Raw genomic sequence first — 23120 nt, forward strand, 5'->3', positions numbered from 1 at the left:
ACTCTACAGGCCTCAGTTAGCATGTTAAATGTTAAAGTTCATGACAGTTTTCTACAATTAGAAAAAGATTGAACAAGTATGGTTATCAGAAGAAAGTCTCTTCTCTCTAAAAAGAAGATGATAGCATGGCTTAGATTTGCAAAGTTCCATCTGAACAAATCACCTGACTCCTGGGTCATTTTCCTTTGGACAGATGAGACCAAAGTGGAGATGTCTGTCCATAATGCCTAATGCCGCATTTGGTGAAAACCAAATATAGCAGATCAGCAGAAATATATCAAGAATGGTGGTGGAACAGCTATTGCATCCTGTGTGTTGCAGAATTTCTAATGCTTAATTGCTTTCTAGAGAAGCTGTCAATATTGAATTAGCAAAGCAATATGCGTGGGTTAGAGTCCTGATCTGGAGCCTTCAGATTTTCTCTTGTACTCTGTTCTCTGTTTAATGCAGTGGTTCCCAACGTGGGACCCACACCCCACAGGGGAACAATTTGATTTTTAATGGGGGCAATTTGAATCTTGTTTAAACCAAGTTAAGAGCCTGTAGAGCCTGTAGTACAGTGGACTAAAGCACTGTTATTAACATCTGCTGCTTTCAATTACTGCAAGTTCAAATCTCACCAGGCTCAAGGTTGACTCAGCCTTCCATCCTTTCAAAGGTAGGTAAAATGAGGACCCAGATTGTGGGGGTAATAAGCTGACTTTGTATAAATATACAAAAGTATGAAGGCTATTGCTTAACGCATTGTAAGCCGCCCTGAGTCTCTGGAGAAGGGCGGCATATAAATTAAAGCAAAAATTTATTATTATTATTATTATTATTATTATTATTATTATTATTATTATTATTATTATTAATTCTTTAGTGAGATTCACAGCCTTTGAGGCTGGTTAATAGCTCAGCAGCTCGAGTCCTAACCAAGGACCTAGGAACTGTTAAGGTATCGTCGGAGGATGTAAGCTGTTCCGAGTAAGGTGGTTTTTTGTAGAGTCAAAATGTTCAAGTCCGCAAATTTAGAATTTCTAAATAGCGGGGTAGCCCTTTGGGTATTGCTCCAAGGGCTCCAATTACAATCGGGACAACACATGATTTCTTTTTCCACAGTCGCTCAACTTCAATTTGCAAGTCTTGGTACTTTGTGATTTTTTTCTTGCTGCTTATCTTCAATCCGTGCATTACCAGGTATTGCAATGTCAATGAACCATACTTTTTTCTTTTCAACTATTGTTATGTCAGGTGTGTTGTGGACCAAGTGCCTGTCAATCTGAATCCTAAAATCCCACAAGATCTTGAGTTTCTCATTCTCTAAAACTTTCTCAGCCTGATGTTCCCAGTGGTTTTTGTTGTACTCAAATTCAAACTTCTGGCACAATTTCCAGTGAATTATTATTATTATTATTATTATTATTATTATTATTATTATTATTATTATTACAACATAAATCAAATTTATATAATCCTTGTATTGATATACATGTTTGTTTTAAAGTAGTTATTCAATATTTCAATGTTCCATTTTAATGCCAATGATATTATTAAGCGTATATAGTAATACCATCTTTTTAGGTTTCCTCTGCATGAGTAGAGTTCACTTTTTGAGTAACATAAGAATTATATATCACCAAGGGGAAGGGGGCATCAGGAGTTTAGAGATGGTTAGGTGGGACATGGCCAAAAAAATGTGTATAAGAAGATTGCCTTTGTATGTACGGATGGGAAGAACTAAAGTTCTATAAGGAGATTAATTTTTGTCATGTGATAACAATTTCCTCTATCTCTTTATTGCTCAGAATTGGTTCTCAGGATTTTTGCAGCCATGATCAGGGATCCCTAGTTATGGTGAAACTATTTTGTGATAAGAAAAGGATCATCTGTGGACATGGAAAAAGTATAGAGTATATCTATAATTAACAAATCAAGACTTTGAGTCTGCAATTTTGTCTTAAACATTTAACAGGAAGAAATCAGAGGCAACATTATTTTCTTCCTAGAATAATATGAAAGAAGTTTCCTTTCTTTAACTCAACTTCTTGGAAACCAGCCTTGTGGAGAAGCACGTTAAACTCAGTTGTTGACCGTTCTTTCCCTTCAGTGTAGAGCAACATTAACAAGGAGTAGATGTGGGCTGCTAAAGGCCCTCTTCTGTCTTCATCAAGAAGAATTTCCACTATTAAGACACCACCACCTGTTTCAAAATATATTTCAAAATATATATTTAGAGATGAGAAAATGTTGCTATAGTACTTATTTCAACAGCCCAATAAACATTATATAATATTTTGAAAATGCCCAAATTTTATGTTATGAATCCTTCTTTCAAATATATTATATTTATTCTTGCCAATAGACAATACAGACCAATTTGTTGTTGTTGTTCTTGGACATTTTGTCAATTTGCAGCTTTTTTAAGTACAGTATTCTCATTTCATTCATTCATTCATTTATTAAATTTTTATACCGCCCCTCTCCCGAAGGACTTGGGGCGATGAACAGCCAGGATTAAAAAACATACAATATAAACATTAAAATACTTTAAAACATAATTAAATCTATATTGGCTTTCCCCAATTTAAAACCCCTTACCCATAAAATTAACCAATTAAAAATTTTAAGGCAGCCCAGCTTGCTGAAATAAAAAAGTCTTCAGAGCCCGGCGAAAGGTCCGGAGTTGTATCCCTGGGGGTAGCTCATTCCAGAGGGTGGGTGCCCCCACAGAAAAGGCTCTTCCCCTGGGGGTCGCCAGCCGACATTGCCTGACCGACGGTACCCTGAGGAGACCCTCTCTGTGGGAACATATTGGCCGGTGGGAGGTTATTGGTGGCAGAAGGTGGTCTTGTAAATAACCGGGCCCTAAGCCATGGAGCGTTTTGAAGATGAGAACCAATACCTTGAAGCGCACCCAGAAGACCACCAGAAGCCAATGCCATTCGTGCAGGAGAGGTGTTATGTGGGAGTGCCATGTCGCCCCCACAAGTACCCGCGCAGCTGCATTCTGCACCAGCTGGAGCCTCCAGGTGCTCCTCAAGGGGAGCCCCATGTAGAGAGCATTGCAGTAGTCCAGGCAGGAAGTGACAAGGGCATGAGTGACCGTGCATAAGGAGTCCCGATCCAGAAAGGGGCGCAACTGGCGTACCAGGCGAATCTGATAGAAAGCCCCCCTGGCCACAGCCGTCATATGCTCTTCTAAAGACAGCCGTGCATCCAGGAGGACACCCAAGTTACGCGCCCTCTCCGTGGGGGCCAATGTCTCGCCCCCAATAGCCAGTGATGGCACCAGCTGGCTATATCAGGATGCCGGCAACCACAGCCACTCAGTCTTGGAGGGGTTGAGTCGGAGCCTGTTCCTCCCCATCCAAACCCACACGGCCTCCAGGCACTGGGACATCACTTCAAGGGCATCATTGGGGTGGTCTGGAGTGGAGATGTACAGCTGGGTGTCGTCAACGTATAGATTGTACTGCACCACAAAACCACGGATGATCTCACCAGCGGCTTCACATAAATGTTGAACAGGAGAGGCGAGAGGACCAACCCTTGCGGCACCCCACAAACCAGGTTCCTTGAGGTTGACCTCTGCCCCCCAGCAAACACGGACTGCGACTGGTCGGAGAGATAGGAGGAGAACCACCGTAAAACAGTGCCTCCCACTCCCAACCCCTCCAGCTGGTGCAGCATGATACCATGGTCGATGGTATCAAAAGCCACTGAGAGGTCTAATAGGACCAGAATAGAGGACCAACCCCTGTCCCGAGCCCTCCAGAGATCATCAGCCAACGCGACCAATGCCATTTCCATGCTGTACCCGGGCCTGAAGCCAGACTGGAACAGATCTAGATAGACGGTTTCATCCAGGTACTGCGGGAGCTGTCGCACCACCACACTCTCAACAACCTTCGCCAAAAAGCGAAGGTTGGAAACTGGACGATAGTTTGCCAAAACAGCTGGGTCAAGAGAGGGCTTCTTGAGGAGGGACCTCACCACCGCCTCTTTCAAGGCGGGAGGCAAGAAACCCTCACTCAAGGAAGCGTTTATAATCCTCTGGAGCCTCCAAGGCTTTCCTCAATCTTTTGTAGAAGTTGACCATGTAAAGTTTTTCCTTGTCAAAATTCTGTTTGTGTTTCATTAGATTATATTATAAAGGTAAAAGTTTACCCTGTCCAGTTGTGTCTGATTCTAGGGCGGTGCTCATCTGTTTCTTAGCCAAGGAAGCCAGTGTTGTGCAAAGACACTTCCATGGTCATATGGCCAGCATGACTGTACACTGAGCGGCATAGAATGCTGTTACACCCACACTGAAGTGGTACCTAATTATCTACTTGCATTTGCGTGCTTTTGAACTGCTGGGTTGGCAGGAGCGGGGGCAAGTAACAAAAGCTCACACCATTGCATGGCACTCAGGTTTCAAACTCTGGCTGTCAGCTTTCCAGGTAACAAGTTCAGCATTTTTTAATTTTAAAATATATATCAATATCAATACCTGAACGCATGGCTTCTGGGTATAATTCATTTTGATACAAACAGCAATAACAACAACAACAACATTAATCAAATTTATATAATCCTAGTACTGATATACATGTTTGTTTTAGAGTAGTTATTCAATATTTCAATGTTCCATTTTAATGCCAATGACATTATTAAGCGTATATAGTAATACCATCTTTCAACCTCTAATTTTTCAATCTACTCTATTAAATAAAAATTATGTCTGCTAATATTCCTCCTATTTCTTATTTCTACCTATATTTTAACTTCTAGTCAGGTCTCCATTACTAATCCTAGTGTTAAAACACTTGTTTATATTAAGACATAGTCCTTCATTACTAATGAGAAGGAAGGATTCACTGGAGAAGAGCCGAATGCTGGGAACAATTGAGGGCAAAAGAAGAAAGGGACAACAGAGACTGAGGTGGCTGGATAGAGTTACTGAAGTAGTCAGCGTGAGATTAAATGGACTTCTGGGGGATGGTAGAGGACAGGAAGGCCTGGAGGAACGTTGTCCATGGGGTTGTGATGGATCGGACACAACTTCGTGACTAACAACAACAATGATACCATCTTTCAATCTCCAATCTTTCCATCTATTACTTTAAATAAAGCTGTGTATTCTTATTTCTGTCTCTATTCTAGTTTTTAATCAGACTATCATTATATTAGGGAAAAAAGAAAGAAAAAAAAGAAATAATTCCTTTCTATCCATCATCTCTTGCCCGTTTTAATACGTCAATTCTTGTTCGTTTTTTAGCTTGCCTCCCATACTCTTCCCTTGGATATTTGCCTCTATCAGCATCTATGTCTTCACTCTTCAATCTGAATATTTCTCCCATCTCTACCCTCCTAAGCTGCCAGGTCTCCAAAGTGACCACCCAAACCCCTATCTCCCTTTCAAAAATATCTTGCAAGGTATCCAATTTAATTTTTAAATCTCTTAAAGTATTTTTCCCTTGGTTTACTTTATCAGTCATTATTATCTTTATCATCTTCTCCTTTTATTTGGTGGTTTGTCTGTTCTATCTTTTCCTCCATTCTTTCTGCTGTCTCCTTTCTTTCCTGGACTCTTTGATCTTCATTCATTATCAGTTGTAGGATATTTTCTGTTTTCCCATTTATGCCTCGCAATAGTCCCAAAACAATGGTATTATTCAAGTCCAATGTTGCTCCTCAGAAGGTTCAATAATCATAGTCCTTTACATCTCAGGATTATTACTCAGTTCCATTTAAGTAATCCAAGTAGCTTCCACAAATCAAAAGTCACTTTACTTTACTTAAGAGTCTTCCTTATTCTCACAATAAAGTCTCCAGTAATCATAAAATAGATAGTTATAGAACAGTAAGTCTCACCACAGTCCTCCAGATGAATGTTGCTATGATATGGTATATTTTCCATTCACCAGTAGATGGCGCCTTCAGCTTAGGTTTCAGCATTGTTTCAAGTCTGATAATCCAATTTTGGTTCAATTTATAAAAGCAAAGTTGGTTATTCAAGTAAATAGTTCCAGCATTTTATAATGCCTTTCCAAAACAATACCTACCCAGTTTAAAAATCCAATTTTCTATGTTTTAAAAGGTTTAAAAGATCTTTAGCTTTTCACCCTTTAGTTCCTTTCTTTCGGGTCTAGGACTCGGCATGGGTCCACGGAGACTCACTCCTCACGTCCAATCTTGCTGTGACGTCGGCAGGAAGTACCAAACTCAGCATTTTTAACCGCTGAGTGATTGCTCCCTCTTATATTATATTATAATATAATCTATCAACATTCATGCTTTATTTCCAGTTATAAAGGTCCAATTTGTAAGTTGCATCAGACTTGTTATTGGCTGCCATATATAATCAGCCAATGCGTCTACTTCTTTGACAATTTGTTTGACTTGAAGTAAGCTTCTGCTTTCATTTATGTGGGCAGGTATAATTATCAATATTATTATGGGGTTGTAAGACAGTAAATAGTCATTAGTTTTATTGTTTTTCAGTCCAAATTGTCCAGTTCAGCTTATGTCCAGTAAAAATTCTAGCAGTGTATGGGCTTGTATTGATGGATTTGATGGTGTTTCCACTTTTCAATATTGTCATTAGCAATTTTCTCACTCTCTGGATGTATTCTTTACTAATCAACTTTTTAACTTGTACATCCTTAATGTTATCCAATTATTTTTCTTGTGGTTGGCTGCACAGTCAGCAGATGTTTAGACTGGATTAAGCATTTTTACACACCTATTATCTACCAAGGACTTGGGATAGGCAAATGTTGTTATTTGATATGTTGTTATTTGATGATGCTAAAGGTATTGTCTAAGGATGTAAGCATCTTCCAATTAAAGTTTCCTTTTGCAATTGAGTGATGATGTTCAAGTGGTGCTTCAGATCTTTTGAGATTGTACCCAAGGTGCCTATTAATATTGGTACAGGTTTCTATAATTTACATCTCGCCATATTTTTTATGGGAGAGACATTCTTTGCCTGATTCCTCTGATGAAACCATCCAGTATGATTGAACCTCTGGGAGAGCTCTTGGTTTCCTCATAGCTTTCAAGCCCCCCAACCACATCAAAGTAGTGTCTCACTGGGGTTATTATTATTATATTCTTCCACCATGAAGAAGCTATTACTTACCAATTTAGTCATTTTTGCAGCAAGTGTAGAAAGATTGCAAATATATATCTAGGCAGTAGAGGCCAAGAAGTAGTAAAGAGTCACAGGGTCATAATGGGAGGTCCTATTAATTTGTACCACAGAAACTAAAATACGGATGAATCTGATCTGTACAACAAAGACCTTTTGGGTTATAGAGCAGAGATAGCTGGAAGAATCACTATGGAACCATAATTTCTTCAGTACTGCAGCTGAATAAATTATTCTAAGATGCTAGTTGAAGGCCCAGGAGAATTGGGTGGTAAATTTGAAATGACACTAGATTTAGGGGAGTTCAAAACTTGAGCCATGTGTGAACTTTGCCAGTTCCTTAGCAGATTTAACTTTCTATGATTAAAGAACACCTACCAGGTTTGCAGGCCTGGTACACTTTATGTAACAGCTGCGAACATCTCTCGTCTGACCAGTCATGCAGAATCCTGGCCAAAATGTACAGGTCCGCTTCAGGAAATGGATCTTTAAAAAAATCACCTATAAAAGTAAAATCTCATTTAGCACCATGTCTTCCAGATTATTCTGATAGAATAATCTTTTTTCCCTTTAAAAACCACAGAATCCAGTCTGCCTGTGAAAGTTTCTTGTGCTTAGCAAGACATGAGTTCAACCCATAAGGAATATTGCAACTTTTACCTGCATGGAAAGTGATTCGGGTCTCTTCTGAAGACAAACAATGGTTCTTGGAGGCTTCCACTACTTCAGGGAGGTCAAAAATGGTCACGATACATTTTGGGTAGAGTGAAATCAATTCCTTAGCTAAGCCACCAAAGTTTCCTTAAATACAGAACAAAATGTAATTAAGTAATTACATTTAATTTTTTTCTATGAAGCTACCTGCCTATTATTTCTCTACAGCTGCACATCAGATTAATTGTAATCAAATAATTTCAAAAATGAGACAAACTACTTTCAAATTTGCTATGCTTCATATCATGGCATCACATCATATCATATGATGTTTTCCATATAATGAAAAACAAATACTAATAGGGAAAAAGAACAGAGATTGGAGTCAATTGATTCTCAACTTTCATATGGTTCTTCCAGGCTATAAAAATTCCTTAGGATGGATGCACTAAATATTCAAAAGGTCCAAAAACTTTGGCATTTGATGCAGATTGAAGAGACAAAAACTGAACATCGTCTCAAACGGCACCAAATCCCACCTCATCTTCAGTCATGATCTCTTGCATCTCCCAAATGTTCCCAGGCAAATCCAGTTTAAGGGTCCTTTACTCATCAGCCTGCTATCCTCTGATTTCAGTTCCTTCCCATCCTTGGTCAACACTGGAAAAGGGGAGGTGGAGATGACTGTTTTCTTTTCAGAACTCTCTCCTCTTTTCAAACACCTCTGCCAATTTCTCCATTGACTGTTATACCGTATCAGGTCAGAGTGACAGTTAATCATCTTTAAAACAGGACTATTTCTCAAAGTCTGCTATAGATATCCCAAAGTGGTTTTTTGTAATCTCCGAAGGATTTCTCCTTTTCCAAATGCGGATGAAAAGATTTGTAAGAGAAGTTAAGAACCCATACAACCCATTGACCCAACATGTGAAGAAGATGGCAAAACACTGGCTGTACTTACCACCCAGATCACAAATGAGTGGGAACTGGGACAGGTCAAAGGCAGAAAGCACTTCTCTTCCTACCACAGGCCAGAGCTCATTCATGAAATTGGAGAAGGTTTGTAACTTTTCATTTGATCTAGAATTGAAATGAACATCTCTCAATATAACTTTACAAACTCCTATTGTTTTTATGTATATATGTTTGAATGAAAGAAATTCTTTTTACAGCATCACTTAAATGATGCTGATCAGGATTTGGAAAAATCTGCATGTGATATATGGAGCAGTCCTGCCATTTTGGTGGACAACGTTATAATGTGCCTGAAAAAAAACAGATTCATACAGGTACTCTAACTGCAAATCATGCTTTGTACATTAAAAAGAAATGCCTGGTTAATTAGATGTGCCACAACAACATTCCAGAGCCATAAAAGAGAAGTTGAATATGGTGAAACTGAGGGGTCAAGAACATATGATAAAGAAAATAATGACACTGTTAAGATATTGATGAGTTGCCCACAAAAATTACTCTATTTAATGACCATTCTCTAAAATTAAAATGTTACCTGTAAATGACCTCAAAAGTCTTGTTTGAGGCAGAGCCAAATATTGATGGAATCTGATTTTTTCCTTTCCTAAAAGAATTTTAAAAAGAATTAAAAAACAAACAAACAAGAGAATCATCCTGGCATTTTCTTCTGCATTGAAGTAGGTCTTTAATGTCTTACAGAATAAACCAAGCTCACTTCTACACTTCTGCCTTACAAATCTTTTGTTTTTTCTTTTTCTTTTTTGGAAAAAGTTCTTTTAATATTTTTGGTTTAAAAGATTATTTGGGGGCAATCCTAATTCAACAGGTTTATGAATTCACTGTTAATGGATTTAATAATAATAATAATAATAATAATAATAATAATAATAATAATAATAATAATAATAATAATAATAATAATAATAATTTTATTTCTATACCGCCCTTCTCCCGAAGGACTCAGGGCGGTGTACAGCCAGTTTAAAAACACAAGACACAACAATAATTAAAAATTAAAATAATTAAATAGATTTGGCTGCTTTAAAAACTCTAAAATTTAAAATACTCCAATTTAAAATTATTATATTGACAGCCCTGCCTGGCGGAACAACAAGGTCTTCAATGCGCAGCGGAACACCCGGAGGTCAGAGATCTTGCGTATTTCCGGGGGCAGTTCATTCCACAGGGCTGGGGCTCCCACAGAGAAGGCCCTCCCCCTGGGTGTCGCCAGCCGACATAACTTGGCTGATGGCACCCTGAGGAGACCCTCTCTGTGGGAACGGACTGGTCGGTGGGAGGCTATTGGTGGCAGAAGACGGTCTTGAAGGTACCCGGGTCCCGTGCCATGGAGCGCTTTAAAGGTGGTAACCAACACCTTGAATCGCACCCGGAAGACCACTGGAAGCCAGTGCAGCTCGCGCAGGAGGGGTGTCACGCGGGCACAGCGGGTTGCTGTAGGGAAAAAACCCAATCTTTTTGTTTTAAGATTTACATTGGACAGATTAGCTCAAAATTCAGTCACTGGGTTTTGTCCGACTTTTCGCAACCCCGTGGACCATCGCACACCAGGTCTCATGTACTCCATTGTCTCCCAGACTTTGTCCAAACTCATATTCATTGTGTCGATGACACTACCTAACCATCTTATCCTTTGCCATCTCCTTCTCCTTTTTTCCTTCAATCTTCACCAATAACTCCTCCAATCTTCTTTTCCAATAACCAATCTTCTTTTCCAATAACTCCTCTCTTCTCATTTGGTGGCAAAAGTCAAGTGGTTCATTGCATTGTAGAGTTTCAATGTTGTGAACAGGGATCAACATTGTCCAGAGATATTTCACGAGAAGAGTCCTCCACTCCTCTGCTTGCAACAAAATACCTTATGCCACCAGACTTGAAATTTTGGTCTTAGAGTTGTATTGTGTTTGGGGGGGGGGGGTGCACTGAGGGAGCTCAACCAATCTCATTGTACATATGTTGTGCACTGACAATAAAGATTTGAAACTAGACAACTTAGAACATCGTCTTCAGTCAGACCTAAGTGTAGTACTTAAATTCATCTGCTACAATGTCCTACCTGTCAATGAATACTTCAGCTTCAACCAAAACAATACAAGAGCACACAATAGATACAAACTCATAGTAAACTGCTCCAAACTTGATTGCAGAAAATATGACTTCAGTAACAGAGTGATCAATGCATGGAATGTACTACCTGACTCTGTGGTTTCTTCCCCAACCCCCCAAAACTTTAACCTTAGACTGTCTACTGTAGACCTCACCCCATTCCTAAAAGGTCTTTAAGGGGCATGCTTAAGCGCACCAGCGTGCCTACCGTACCTGCCCTAATGGTTCCTTTTATTCGTATCCATTTCATGTATTCATAATCATGTTTATACTTGTATCTGTTACCAAATACATGCTTGACGAAACAAATAAATAAATAAACAAAACATTCTAGTAGTTAACAAATAAGATGAAGATTGGAGTGATATACAGGTAGTCCTCAAGTTACGACCATTTGTTTAGCGAACTTTCAAAATATGGATTGAATGAATGGTACTTATGATTTGTCCTTGGAGTTCCAGACATTGTACAATCTATGTAGTGATCATGATGTTTCCTGTCAGCTTCCTACAAACAAAGTTAATGGGAAAGCTGGCAGGAAGCTGGAAGTCGCGATCACATGAGGCTCTTGCTTAATGATGCATGCAGTCCTCATACAATGATGGCAACTGAAAGTGCTAGAATTGCAGTTGCTAAGCAACATGATCACATGGCATCATACTTTATGATTGCATCAGTTAGTGATAGGAATTCCAGTTCTAACTGCTGCTGGCACTTGTAACAGGGAATATGTTGATATTTTTCTATTTTAAGAACTGTGTAACACCCAAAAATGTTTTATGTTTATCCTGATTTCTGCTGTTTTTTCTTTGAATTTTTTTCTTTGCAATTGCTGCTTTTCATTTTACTTTAACTTAAACATGCCTCTTATGAGTTAAATTACTTTTATAAGGAAAATTTGAAAATTTTTTGATTGGCAGGCATCTAATAATTATTGTTTTCATATAAATTACAATTTTATTTTTTAGAAGTTATTGACTTAGTCTACAGAATAAATATATAAACAATAAATCATCTGGAGAAATCTCAAATCTCACTTATTCATTTTAATGAAATGACTCTATGGCATAACTCAAAATGTTTGCTTTTATAATTAGGGTTTGAGTTTTGTTCTTGTGTAACTTTTTAATGATGGAACCAATTAAAAAGGGAGGGAAAATTGTGAACAGCAACATAATGCCTGTCCATAATTTACTATTGTTGTGTTTTCATTTTGGCATAGACGATGTAGAGATTTCCAATTTAATAAGAATTAATAAATAATTCTCTTATTTAAAAAATGATACTGTTTTTAAGTGTCACAATAAGGATAATAGCTCCTTAAGTCAAGTTGGGCTCATGATGATTACATGAAGATGTTCATGTAATTTTCTTGGCAATTGTTATGAAACAAATTGTTATGGGGCATCAATTCTCTTCTGTGGGTTTCTTTTTTTCTCACAATTTGGGTAACTGTTCTCCATAGATCTGGGAGTTGTGGCAGTTTCCCACCCAAGGAGAAATTAGATACAGCTCACTATAATTTATATAAGATCATTCATGATCAATCTGATTCTACCAATGCTGGTATTGAATAATTAACACCAATTATGACTGTAACTTTGTTGCTTGTATCCTTAGGATTTATAGTGACTGTTTCCTAATATTTATTTATTTATTTATTTATTTATTTATTTATTTATTTATTTATTTATTAAATTTTTATACCGCCCCCTCTCCCGAAGGACTCGGGGCGGTGAACAGCCAAAATTAAAAAACATACAATATAAATATTAAAATACTTTAAAAACAAAATTAAATTTATGTTGGCTTCCCCCAATTTAAAACCCCTTACCCATAAAATTCACCAATTAAAAGATTTTTAACCCAGCCCGGCTTGCTGAAATAAAAAAGTCTTCAGAGCCCGGCGGAAGGTCCGGAGGTCTGGGATCAGTCGTATCCCTGGGGGTAGCTCATTCCAGAGGGCGGGTGCCCCCACAGAGAAGGCTCTTCCCCGGGGGATCACCAGCCGACATTGCCTGACCGATGGTATCCTGAGGAGGCCCTCTCTGTGGGAGCGTATTGGTGGTGGGAGGTTATCGGTGGCAGAAGGTGGTCTCATAAGTAACCGGGCCCTAAGCCATGGAGTGCTTTGAAGATGAGAACCAAAACCTTGAAGCGCACCTGGAAGACCACTGGAAGCCAATGCAGCTCGCGCAGGAGAGGTGTCACGTGGGAGCGCCATGTCGCCCCCATAAGTACCTGCGCGGCTGCATTCTGCACCAGTTGGGGTCTCCGAGTGCTCCTCAAGGTGAGCCCCATGTATAGAGCGTTGCAGTAGTCCAGGCGGGAAGTGACGAGGGCATGAGTGACCGTGCATAAGGAGTCCCGATCCAGAAAGGGGCGCAACTGGCGTATCAGGCGAACCTGATAGAAAGCCCCCCTGGCCACAGCCGTCATATGATTTGATTGCTTATTTCTACCCTATGACTATCATTAAATGTTGTACTTTATGATTCTTGATCAACGTATCTTTTCTTTTATGTACACTGAGAGCATATGCATCAAGACAAATTCCTTGTGTGTCACATCACACTTGGCCAATAAAAATTCTATTCTATTCTATTAATTGAGGTTTGATTAAAGATTTGGATGTGCCTATGTAGGATCTTACAGCAATAGTGTAAATCCCATGTTTTGAAATGGGAGAAAAGAAACTCTAAAACAATCCAGACAGGCAGAAAAATGTCTTACTGCTTGACTTTTCTAAACGTAGGAAAATAAGAAAGAATCCTTTGATTTAAACAGGTAAATTCAGCGATGATGATCCAGTGGCATTGCAATTAAGGAAGTAAATGTGGTAATGTCATATTCAACATCCAAAATGTGAAATTCCTTAGTTTATTGTGGACAAGGGTCTAATAATTCTGATCTTAAGATGATTTTTCATGCTCTTTATTTATTCTAGTTTATTAGCCCCCTGCTCAATCTGTTTACCTCACGGCATCAGGCAAATTTTGCATTGATGGATACACAACTTCAGAATAGAACTTCATGGAATAATACTGAGTCTTTGGGCTTGATTTGACCAGGTAGAGATTGGTAAAGTCTGTGTTTTGATAAAGATCTAAAAAAGAAACAAAAATTGTATGTAACCGTCTTTCGAGTCACTACAGGCATACTTGCATGATTGTTTTAAACTACTTTAAAAACAAATTATGCGGTATTTATGTCAATCATATCACAATAATATGAGAGTAAATTTGGTTCAATGGTGAAAGAATCAGACTAAAAACATGGAGAGTACAGATACAATTGTACAGGTACAATTGCCACAATGGAGCCCAAAATTTCTGTGGCTAAGTGAGATATTTGTTAAATGAGTTTTACCTCATTTACAACCTTTCTTCTCACAGCTAAGTGAATCGCTGCAGTTGGTAAATTAATAACATTGTTGTTAAGTGTAATAGGCTTCTCCAGTGACTTTGCTTGTCAAAAAGTCGCAAAAGGTGATCACATGACCCAGGGGCACTGCAATCCTCATAAATATGAGTCAGCTGCTAAGCATCTGAATTTTTATCACATGACCATTGGGATGCAACAGTTGTTAGTGTGAAAAATGGTCATAAGTCACAATTAAGTAACTTTGAACAATCACTAAATGAACTGTTGCAAGTCGAGGACTCCCTGTATAAGTTTCTGTCCCAGGTTAGTCACGAAGCTGGCTGGGTGACTTTAAGCTAGTCACATTCTCTCAGCTTTAGGAAGGAGGCAATTTAAAAACCTTGCCAGAAAACCTACAGGGATCTGTCTAGACTCTAGGCACTCTCTGAGCATCAATTGAATGCAAGAAAAAACAATCATAATGATATAATCACAAGTGCAAATAATCCTGATTTTTGGGGAAATAAAACTGATCCCTAAAACAAAGAAGGCTCCACACAAGAGCCTTGATGGCACAGCAGACTAAAGTGCTATTAAGTAGCACCAGCTGCCTGCAATTACTGCAAGTTCAAATCTCACCAGGCTCAAGGTTGACTCAGCCTTCCATCCTTTCGAGGTAGGTAAAATGAGGACCCGGATTGTGGGGGCAATAAGGTGACTTTGTATAAAAAAGAACACCGCTTGGGGGGAGGGTGAAAGCCCTACTAAGCAAGTTTATACAAAAGTATGAAGGCTATTTCTTAACGCATTGTAAGCCGCCCTGAGTCTCCGGAGAAGGGCGGCATATAAATCGAACCAATAAATAAATAAATAAATAAATAAATAAATAAATAAATAAATAAATAAATAAGTAAGTAAGTAAGTAAGTAAGTAAGTAAGTAAGTAAGTAAGTAAGTAAGACATTCCATAGATCTGTTGCATTGTTAAATCAATATTTAAAAAAAATACCTTGGGCCAGTGGAGTATTTTGAAATTATAATGTTTTTTTTGACAAACATGTATTTATATTGTTAACTAAATTAGTATTAGCATATTGTATGATGCTAACAAACCCATGCACAAACCAAGTTACTATACACCATATCAGCCTTCTGGCCTATGATTTCCAGAAGACCTCTTTTACAAACTCTTGGATCTGTCAAACTCCAGAGGTGCAGCCACGTATTGCCCACCATTATGGAATAATTCTTGGACATTCCAGTTGCTTCCTGCTTCTCACAGGATTACCTTTGCCATCCTTCGACTCCAATGTCAGGAGCTTTAACCCCACACAGGCCTCCAGCAGCCTCTGCATCCCAATGGGGCTGGTGCTCAAACATTCAGCAAGAGTTGTGGAAGACAACGGTTCCCCTGATTCCCTCAGGAGATCAAAGACACCCAGCTCACTGGCAGTTGAAATTATCTAAGAAGAAGCAGAGAGCAGGAACAAAGCCATGGGCAGTTCCCTCAGTTCACATCCAAACAATTGCAAAATCTATTCATATAGTTTATTAAAGAAGAAATCAAGCAGGCCTACACATGTTAACCATCCCCACCAGCTATTGAATAAGAGGAGAAAAGGCATTATGTAGAGATCCATTCATTTGTGGAGTCAAATTCTCCCTGTGCTGAATAAAACAACTAATATTCCTTTCTTGTACAGATTTGGGCTTTGCTCAACTTACTTATGGACTTATACCCATAGACACAGAGAGATTGGGGAGGGAGGGGGGAAGGGAGAGAGAGAGAGAGGGGGAGGAGGAAGAGGAGGAGGAGGAGGAGGAGGAGGAGGAGGAGGAGGAGAAAAGAAGAAGAAGAAGAAGAAGAAGAAGAAGAAGAAGAAGAAGAAGAAGAAGAAGAAGAAGAAGAAGAAGAAGAAGAAGAAGAAGAAGAAGAAGAAGAAGCTCTCCATGATCTGAGGAAACCAAATGTATTTATTTTGGACCCCACTTCCTAGAATGGACCTTTCAGCAAAGCTGGCTGAGGAATTCTGGGAGTTGAAGTCCACAAGTCTTAAAGTTGCCAATATTGGAGACCCCTGCTCTATGCTATTATTGGAGATATCCAAGAGGGGAATAAACTGAAGGAAAGAATATGTGATCCTACCTGGCTAAGGGGGAAAAAAAAGATCCTACATATGATATATTCAATTGGGGAAGCAAAGCTTATGGCATTAAAAAATGATGATTCTGCCTCTTTCTTACTGCCACAATAATTTGCTTTGAGGAATTATTTAAAAAAATAATTTGCAGAGTTAAAAAATTGTTTAATGCTTTATGAATACTAATTAAACCAATACAATATTAAATGTTGAACCTCCTATCTATTATAGTAAACATTGCTGAAACCCCACATTTAGTACTCAGAGTTTCCTTAAATAAATTCAACCAAAATTTATCAAATAAAAGGAAATCTCAAGACTTAGATGCAATATTAGATATAGGACAGATCTAGATTTTGTTGCCAGATTAGAATTAAAACATACAGGAAAGTATACAATCACTAGATTATTTAGTAAATTGGCTGGGAGATTTATTCATGGAGAATCTTGCAACAATTTAATAGCTGACTCTTTCATTACAACATAAATTTTTGTGTTTCTATTGTTTTCAAACCATTAAGAAGCTGAGAAATGGGAGGTCTTTTGTAATTTCAAAGCTGAGAGTTCATATTTGGAAGTATTAACCCACCTTACCTTGAAAGTTATAAATGAATGCTGGTAGCTAAACAATGTTTGAATATTTTCAATTTCTTCTAGTGAACTCATTGTTCTTGGCTTCTCTCGTTGACCAAAAGGACCTTCCTTCAGACTAAATAGTTGGTATTCCTGAGTGTAAAAATAGCAAAATATAGGTGTCCATAAGATGTCCCAGGATAAAGTATGGAAAGCATTATTAAAGAGAGAACAGCGCCACACTTAGAAAGTTTTCATGAGTCCTTCAGCAAAGGCTCCTGAATAAATTTAGCTGCCCTGGCATTAGAGATGCTCTCATGGAATGACCTGAAAACCAGGAAACAAGGAATAGGAGTAAATGTGGAACTTGTGTGCTCATATGCAGGTCTGTTTGGCACACCTTAAGAAAAATATGACATAGCTCTAAAAAGTGTAAATTTGCAGGATGAAGTAGCCTTTCTAAAATGGAAGTTTTCAAGCTGAATGGCAAGCAATAAACACAATCCAGAGAGAATATGAGGCCATCCCCACAAACAAAGCAAACAGAATGAAAGAAAGGGAAATCCAGAAAGGGATTTGTTAAGTCAGCTTCATTTCCAGCCAACCATCTTAAACCTTCTTTTATATATGTTTAAGTTAAACTACTGCTTCTCATATTTAATGCATGCCACCCATAAGCTCCATATCTGCCAAACCTTATTTCCCTTGAGAACACAGGACGTTGGGCTTTTTTCTTTTCTTTTCTTTCTTATTCTTTTTTTGTTCCTTCCTTCAGAGTGTCTGTCCCCTGGTTCTCCATATCTGAATTGGGGAAAGTAGTGTCAAAACTGTTTAGAGAATTTCCCTTTAAACTATTTGAGAAAATGGGAAATGATGAGAAAAGCGAAAAGGCAGAAAGAGAAGAACCTTGGTAGTACAGTGGTTTAAAGCACCCTGTTATTAACACCAGCTGCCTGCAATTACTGCAGATTCGAATCTCACCAGGCTCAAGGTTGACTCAGCCTTCCATCCTTTCTAAGGTAGTTAAATTGAGGACCCAGTTGTGGGGGCAATAAGCTGACTTTGTATAAATATACAAAAGTATGAAGGCTATTGCTTAGCCCATTGTAAGCCGCACTGAGTCTCCGGAGAAGGGCGGCATATAAATCAAATTAAAAAAAAAAAGAACTGGCCTTTTGTTGCAGGAAAATATGTAGGAATTAAGTCTGCGTGTACAACTAAGGAGCAACATCTTTTAGGATATGGAAATTGTGGACATAGTAAAAAAAATACATTTCTCTAAGAAAGCTATAGGAAGTGAATTTCAGAAAATTAGAAAATGCTAATATGCTAATATCTATGTTTAGAGCGTTAGAGAAAAATGGGGAGAAGTTGAGAATAGCATGAAACTAAACACCTAGTTTCAGAACAAATGTTTAAAAATAGAACTTTAAGATTTAAAGAGGTATTTAAAAGATGCTATACCCAAGACTTAATATATCAAAATAAACTTAAAATATTATTATTGCAATAATTATATGCATACACTGTAGAAAATTTAAAAATCAGAATTATTTTTCAGTTTAAATATTAACCTATCTACACAAATCAAGACAGGAAAATTCTAGGTTATAAAAATGAGTTAAGTATATTTGGAAATTAAATGTGTGGTGATATAATAGAATGGTTTAGATTAAGATGCTAGAATTCATGTTAAAAAATTTTATGTTCTGATTTTTAATTTTAAAGGATGTAATGGGAAATTGTGAATGGAGCTTGTTAAAGAAAGGTAAGCGATTGTACCTATCTATGACTGGATCAAGACTTCATTCTTGAAAGATATATTTTATGTTTATGTTTGAAAAAAATAAAAAAAATTTTTTTAAAAAAAGACAGGAAAATTCTAGAAATTATGTTAGGTAGAAAGAATAGCCTTAATTGCCATCCGCTTTTTCCACCTGCTTTTCCTTGATTATTACACAGTCTAATTGTAAATTTTTTTCTCTAATGACTTTGGCAAAGCTGGGGTAATTCCGTACAAAGGAAAATCTGTAAAAATCTGGATAGAAAATCTGAGGTTAGTAGCCTCTTACGAGTTTAGTGGATGAAGTCTTACCCACAGGACAGCTGAACAGGGGAGATTCCAAATCAGTCTTTCATGAGATACTGAGGATAAACTTCAGTTTCAAGCAAAGGAAAAGAAGTCAGAAAAAGGTGTATATATCTGCGGAGCACTAATGTCTTTCCAGGAATTGCTTAATTGACCTGCCAAGCCAGTTCTTATCCTGGCAGCTCTTCATTAAAGATGTCAGGATGGGTGTGGCAATAAACAGATTATTTTGGGGAAACATTTGTTTTCACTACAAAAAAAGAATTATGGTATGATATTAGTTTGTGTTCTGACCCAGCCTTAGTAGAACCAAGAAACAGACTCTTATTTATTTAGCTACTGTGAATTCATGGCATTCACACACAAAAAAAATCCAGGCAATAATCCTTCCAAAGGTTTATTGCAATAACAGACCTTATCAGTCTTTGGATAATTGCCAGGCCGAGAGCTTTATATTAATTCTTGGCAAGAAGTCTCTGAGGCATGAATCACGATAAGAAAATCTTCCCAACAAAATAGGACCTGTTGTCTCCTGCAACCACCACTCCCCTTTTGCTTCTATTTATTCCCCAGCAAGGGAGGGGCCATTAAGTGTGCCTTTCTTCTTGAATCGGCCCCTGTTCAATGCATACGTGCATCTGGAACAGGCCCCAGCTGTTCTTCTTCCCCACTTATCTCTGACTCCAAAGGCAGCTGAGAAATGTTGGACAGCCCTGGCTCTATCTCTGCTTCCGATGCAGAGCATCCATCAGAGCCTTTCCCAGACTCCAGGACTGGCCCAAATTCCTCCCCAACCACCTCCTCATCTGATAAATGTGTTCAAGGATCGAGCCCAATAACTCCATTACACAGGTACTCTTTGGATCAACAATCTTTATTCATTGGTATCTCATTCCTGCAGGTACATCTCTGGAACTAGCTCTGGGCCGCATGGTTGGACCTTAAGTACCCCCAGGGCGTAGCCAAGGTAAGGACGGGTCAATGGATTAGAGTGGACCCTGGGAGTCAACCTGTCCAGCCCCCCTGCATCCAGCCCTGGATCTGAGGTCAGGCATTTATCTGTGACAAAACCCCCTCTAAATGCCTGATCTGAATGCCCATGGATTGTGTGCACCTGAGAGGTTGTCTTTGATAGGATGCCCAGTTTGGATGTTAGGTATGTATGTTGTTTATTTTGTAAAGGTTTCGTTAATATGTCCACTGTCTGTTCTTCTGTATCGCAGTGTATGATCTCTATGAACCCAATGTTTGAAAATTGCCTGACATGTTTGTGTTTTATGTCAATGTGCCTCAACCTCTGGCCTACTGCTTCAGCTTTCGATATTTCAATTGCAGCTTTATTGTCCTCGTGGATAGTGATTGGATAGGGTTCAGTCCAAACATTTGTGAGCAGGTCATCAAACCAGACCAGGTTGTTGGCGGCTTTGGATAGGCATATGTATTCGGCCTCTGTCGTAGATGTGGCTACCAGGTTCTGTTTACCTGTGTACCAATGTACTGGGCTGTTGTTAAGGAAGAATATGTAGCCTGAAGTGCTCTTCCTGCTTTTCACGTCTCCAGCCCAGTCAGCATCGGCATAGCAAGTGAGTGTGGGTTTTGTGGCTGCTTCAGGTTCCAGGGATAGGCAGGCATTAGCGCTATGTTTTAGATACCTCAGTACCCTCTTGATGGCCTCCCAATGGTACACGGTGGGGTTGCCTACGTGTCGGGATAATAAGTTAACTGGCAAGGCGATGTCGGGCCTTGTCCAGTTTGCAATGTACAGTAGTGACCCTGTGGTGGACCTATAAAGCGTATTGTCCTTGAATGCTTCAGCCTCATTATACATGTCCTTTATAAAGTCCGGCTGCATTGGTGTCTCACATGTTTTGGCATTAGCCATGTTGCATTTCTGCAAGAGTTCCAATATTTTGTCCTTTTGTGAGAGCTGGAAACCTTTGTCAGTCCTCGTGATCTGTACCCCCAGGTACTTGTCCACCTTACCCAGTATTTTTAACAAGAAGTGCCTCCCTAACTCGTTAGCGAAATCATTACATTTGCTGGCCTGGTCACTGATGTACAATATATCGTCCACATATATCAGGACATATTCAACTGAGTTGTTTATCTTCTTAATGAAGAAGCAATTGTCTGCTGAAGTGGCTGAAAATCCCATAGATTTTAAAGTTTTAGACAAGCACTCGTACCAACGTTTCCCTGCCTGTTTTAGTCCATATAGGCTTCTGTTTAGGACCCAGGTTTCTCCCTTTGTGGTACTTTGGCTGGGTGGTGCCCTTACATAGATCTTCTTATCAAACTCAGCATGTAGGTAAGCGGTCTGTACATCGAACTGATGTATTCTAGGCCAAGTAATGATGCAATCACTAAGGCACATTTCACACTTTCAGCTCTCACGGTGGGGGAGTATGTCTCTGTATAGTCCTCTCGGTACTTTTGGGCGAACCCTTGCACCACTAGTCTGGCTTTGTAAAGGACTTTGTTTCCCTCCAATGTCTTGATTTTGTAGACCCACCTGGTGCCTATGGGTGTTTTGTCTTTTGGGACTTCAGAGGGGGTGTATACCTTTAATTCCCTTAGGCTACTCATCTCCTTTTCCATAGCCTGTTCCCACTTGGCCCTTTCTCCCTCCGGTAACCTTAGCACGTCTTCATATGTGTTGGGGGTTAGTTGGTTAGTGTGCATGGATAAGACATAATCCTCTAATTTTTTTGGTGCCTTGCCCCTGTTTGCCCTGATTGGTCTGGCTGGTGGCGTCTCAGTGTCATGTAGGTACTTGGCCTCCTTCTCTGTGAGTGAGTCTATCTTAATGTTGGGGTGGTTCTCCTTCCATTCTCTAACTTGTATCTCCTGTCTCCTGGGTTTGTCCTTTCCCTGCTCTATGGTCCCTCCTATGGTGTTTTCTGTCTCCCCCTGGCTGTCTTTGGGTCCGTCCTTATTGAGGAACACCTCATTGAGGTGTATTTTGGACCAGTTGGCGTTCTCATGGAAAACAGCCGTTCGTGATATTACGAATCTGTTGTTACTATCTATGAACCTGAATCCCTTTGTCCCCGGTTCATATCCCATAAACCTCAATCTCCTGGATACTTTGTCTCCCTTGTGTCACAGTTGCCTGGGGATGTGTACATCAGCTGTAACTCCAAATACATGTAGGTGTGACACTTGTGGTTTCCTCTGGTACATCAACTCATATGGAGTTTTGTCCAGCACACTGGACCACAGTCTGTTTAGTGTATAATTTGAGTAAATGAGCGCTTCTGACCAGAAGTGTTGTCCTAACCCCGCATCCTCTAGTGCGCACCTCATCATGGTTTGTAGTGTTCCATTTTTTCGTTCTACGACGCCATTCTGGAAGGCAGAGAACGGAGAAGAGGTGTAATGTAATATCCCGCGTGTTTTCAACCAGTGTGAGAAGTCGCCTGATAGAAATTCAGACCCATGGTCTGTCATTATCTGTTTGATCTTAGTGTTATGCTGTGTTTCTACCCTTGCATAGAATTCTTTGAATTTTTGGAACACCTCGTTTTTATGTTTTAAGGTGTATACAAAGCCATAGCGACTGAAATCGTCAACTATGGTTAGGAAAAATCTTTTTTTGTATTTAATGGAGGGTCTTAGTGGTCCCACTAGATCCATGTGTATGAGTTGAAATATGGAATTGGTGGTGCGTACAGATTTTTTGGGCCTTGGTTTTGTTTTTAGTTTAGAGCTTTTGCAAACAGAACATTCGAGATAGTTCTCACAGTTTTTTATTTTTATACCTTCGGAACATTCCATCATTTTTTGTATAACCGGAAAACTGATATGTCCTAATTTCCTATGCAATAGGTGCGCACAATTGTCATGTACTAACTTTCCTATTGATGGCTTCCTTTTGTCAGGTGACTCTTGGTCTCTTGGCTGTGTGTTTGTGGCTAACCCCCTCTACTTCCTTACTGTGACTTTCTTTGTCTCCGCTGTCTGTGGTGTCTGGCTTAGCCCTTAGGTTGGTGTTCACCTTTGGGTGTGTGTCTCTGTCTGGGTGAAAGTATGGTAGGCCTCCTCTAACTACTGTCTTCCCTACGCTTTTGCCTCCCCTGGTC

General features: G+C 39.2%; 1 protein-coding gene across 2 annotated transcripts; it reads right to left on the minus strand.

Moving 5' to 3' along the window:
* Positions 1–1950: 1950 nt before the first annotated feature.
* Positions 1951–19127, minus strand: LOC139316491 (acetylserotonin O-methyltransferase-like). Of its 2 annotated transcripts, none has more exons than XM_070943227.1 (9): positions 19045–19127; positions 16971–17102; positions 15524–15698; positions 13850–13979; positions 9285–9353; positions 8736–8854; positions 7781–7921; positions 7499–7621; positions 1951–2185 (listed from the first exon to the last, which is right to left on the minus strand). In XM_070943227.1, the coding sequence occupies exons 2-9, from the start codon at positions 17040–17042 to the stop codon at positions 1977–1979; spliced, it is 1038 nt and encodes a 345-aa protein (XP_070799328.1). In that variant the 5' UTR covers positions 17043–17102; positions 19045–19127; the 3' UTR covers positions 1951–1976. The 2 variants fall into 2 exon arrangements, with proteins under 2 accessions (XP_070799328.1, XP_070799329.1); XM_070943228.1 differs by lacking the exon at positions 19045–19127 and adding an exon at positions 17645–17745.
* Positions 19128–23120: the final 3993 nt, after the last annotated feature.

The sequence above is a fragment of the Pituophis catenifer genome, unplaced genomic scaffold (assembly GCF_029215685.1).
Source record: "Pituophis catenifer annectens isolate HBS135680 unplaced genomic scaffold, rPitCat1.0.hap2 SCAF_4, whole genome shotgun sequence".
In the NCBI taxonomy this organism is placed as follows: domain Eukaryota; kingdom Metazoa; phylum Chordata; class Lepidosauria; order Squamata; family Colubridae; genus Pituophis; species Pituophis catenifer.

Bases quoted from the DNA above. Each gene is read 5' to 3' on its own strand.
- LOC139316491 (XM_070943227.1), bottom strand. From the start codon at position 17,042: ATGAGTTCACTAGAAGAAATTGAAAATATTCAAACATTGTTTAGCTAC. The intron at 15,699-16,970 runs GTAAGGTGGGTT...GCTTCTTCTTAG, and splicing joins ATTCATTTATAACTTTCAAG to ATAATTTCAACTGCCAGTGA. The intron at 9,354-13,849 runs GTAAACAGATTG...AAATTCTTTTAG, and splicing joins AATTTGCCTGATGCCGTGAG to GAAAGGAAAAAATCAGATTC.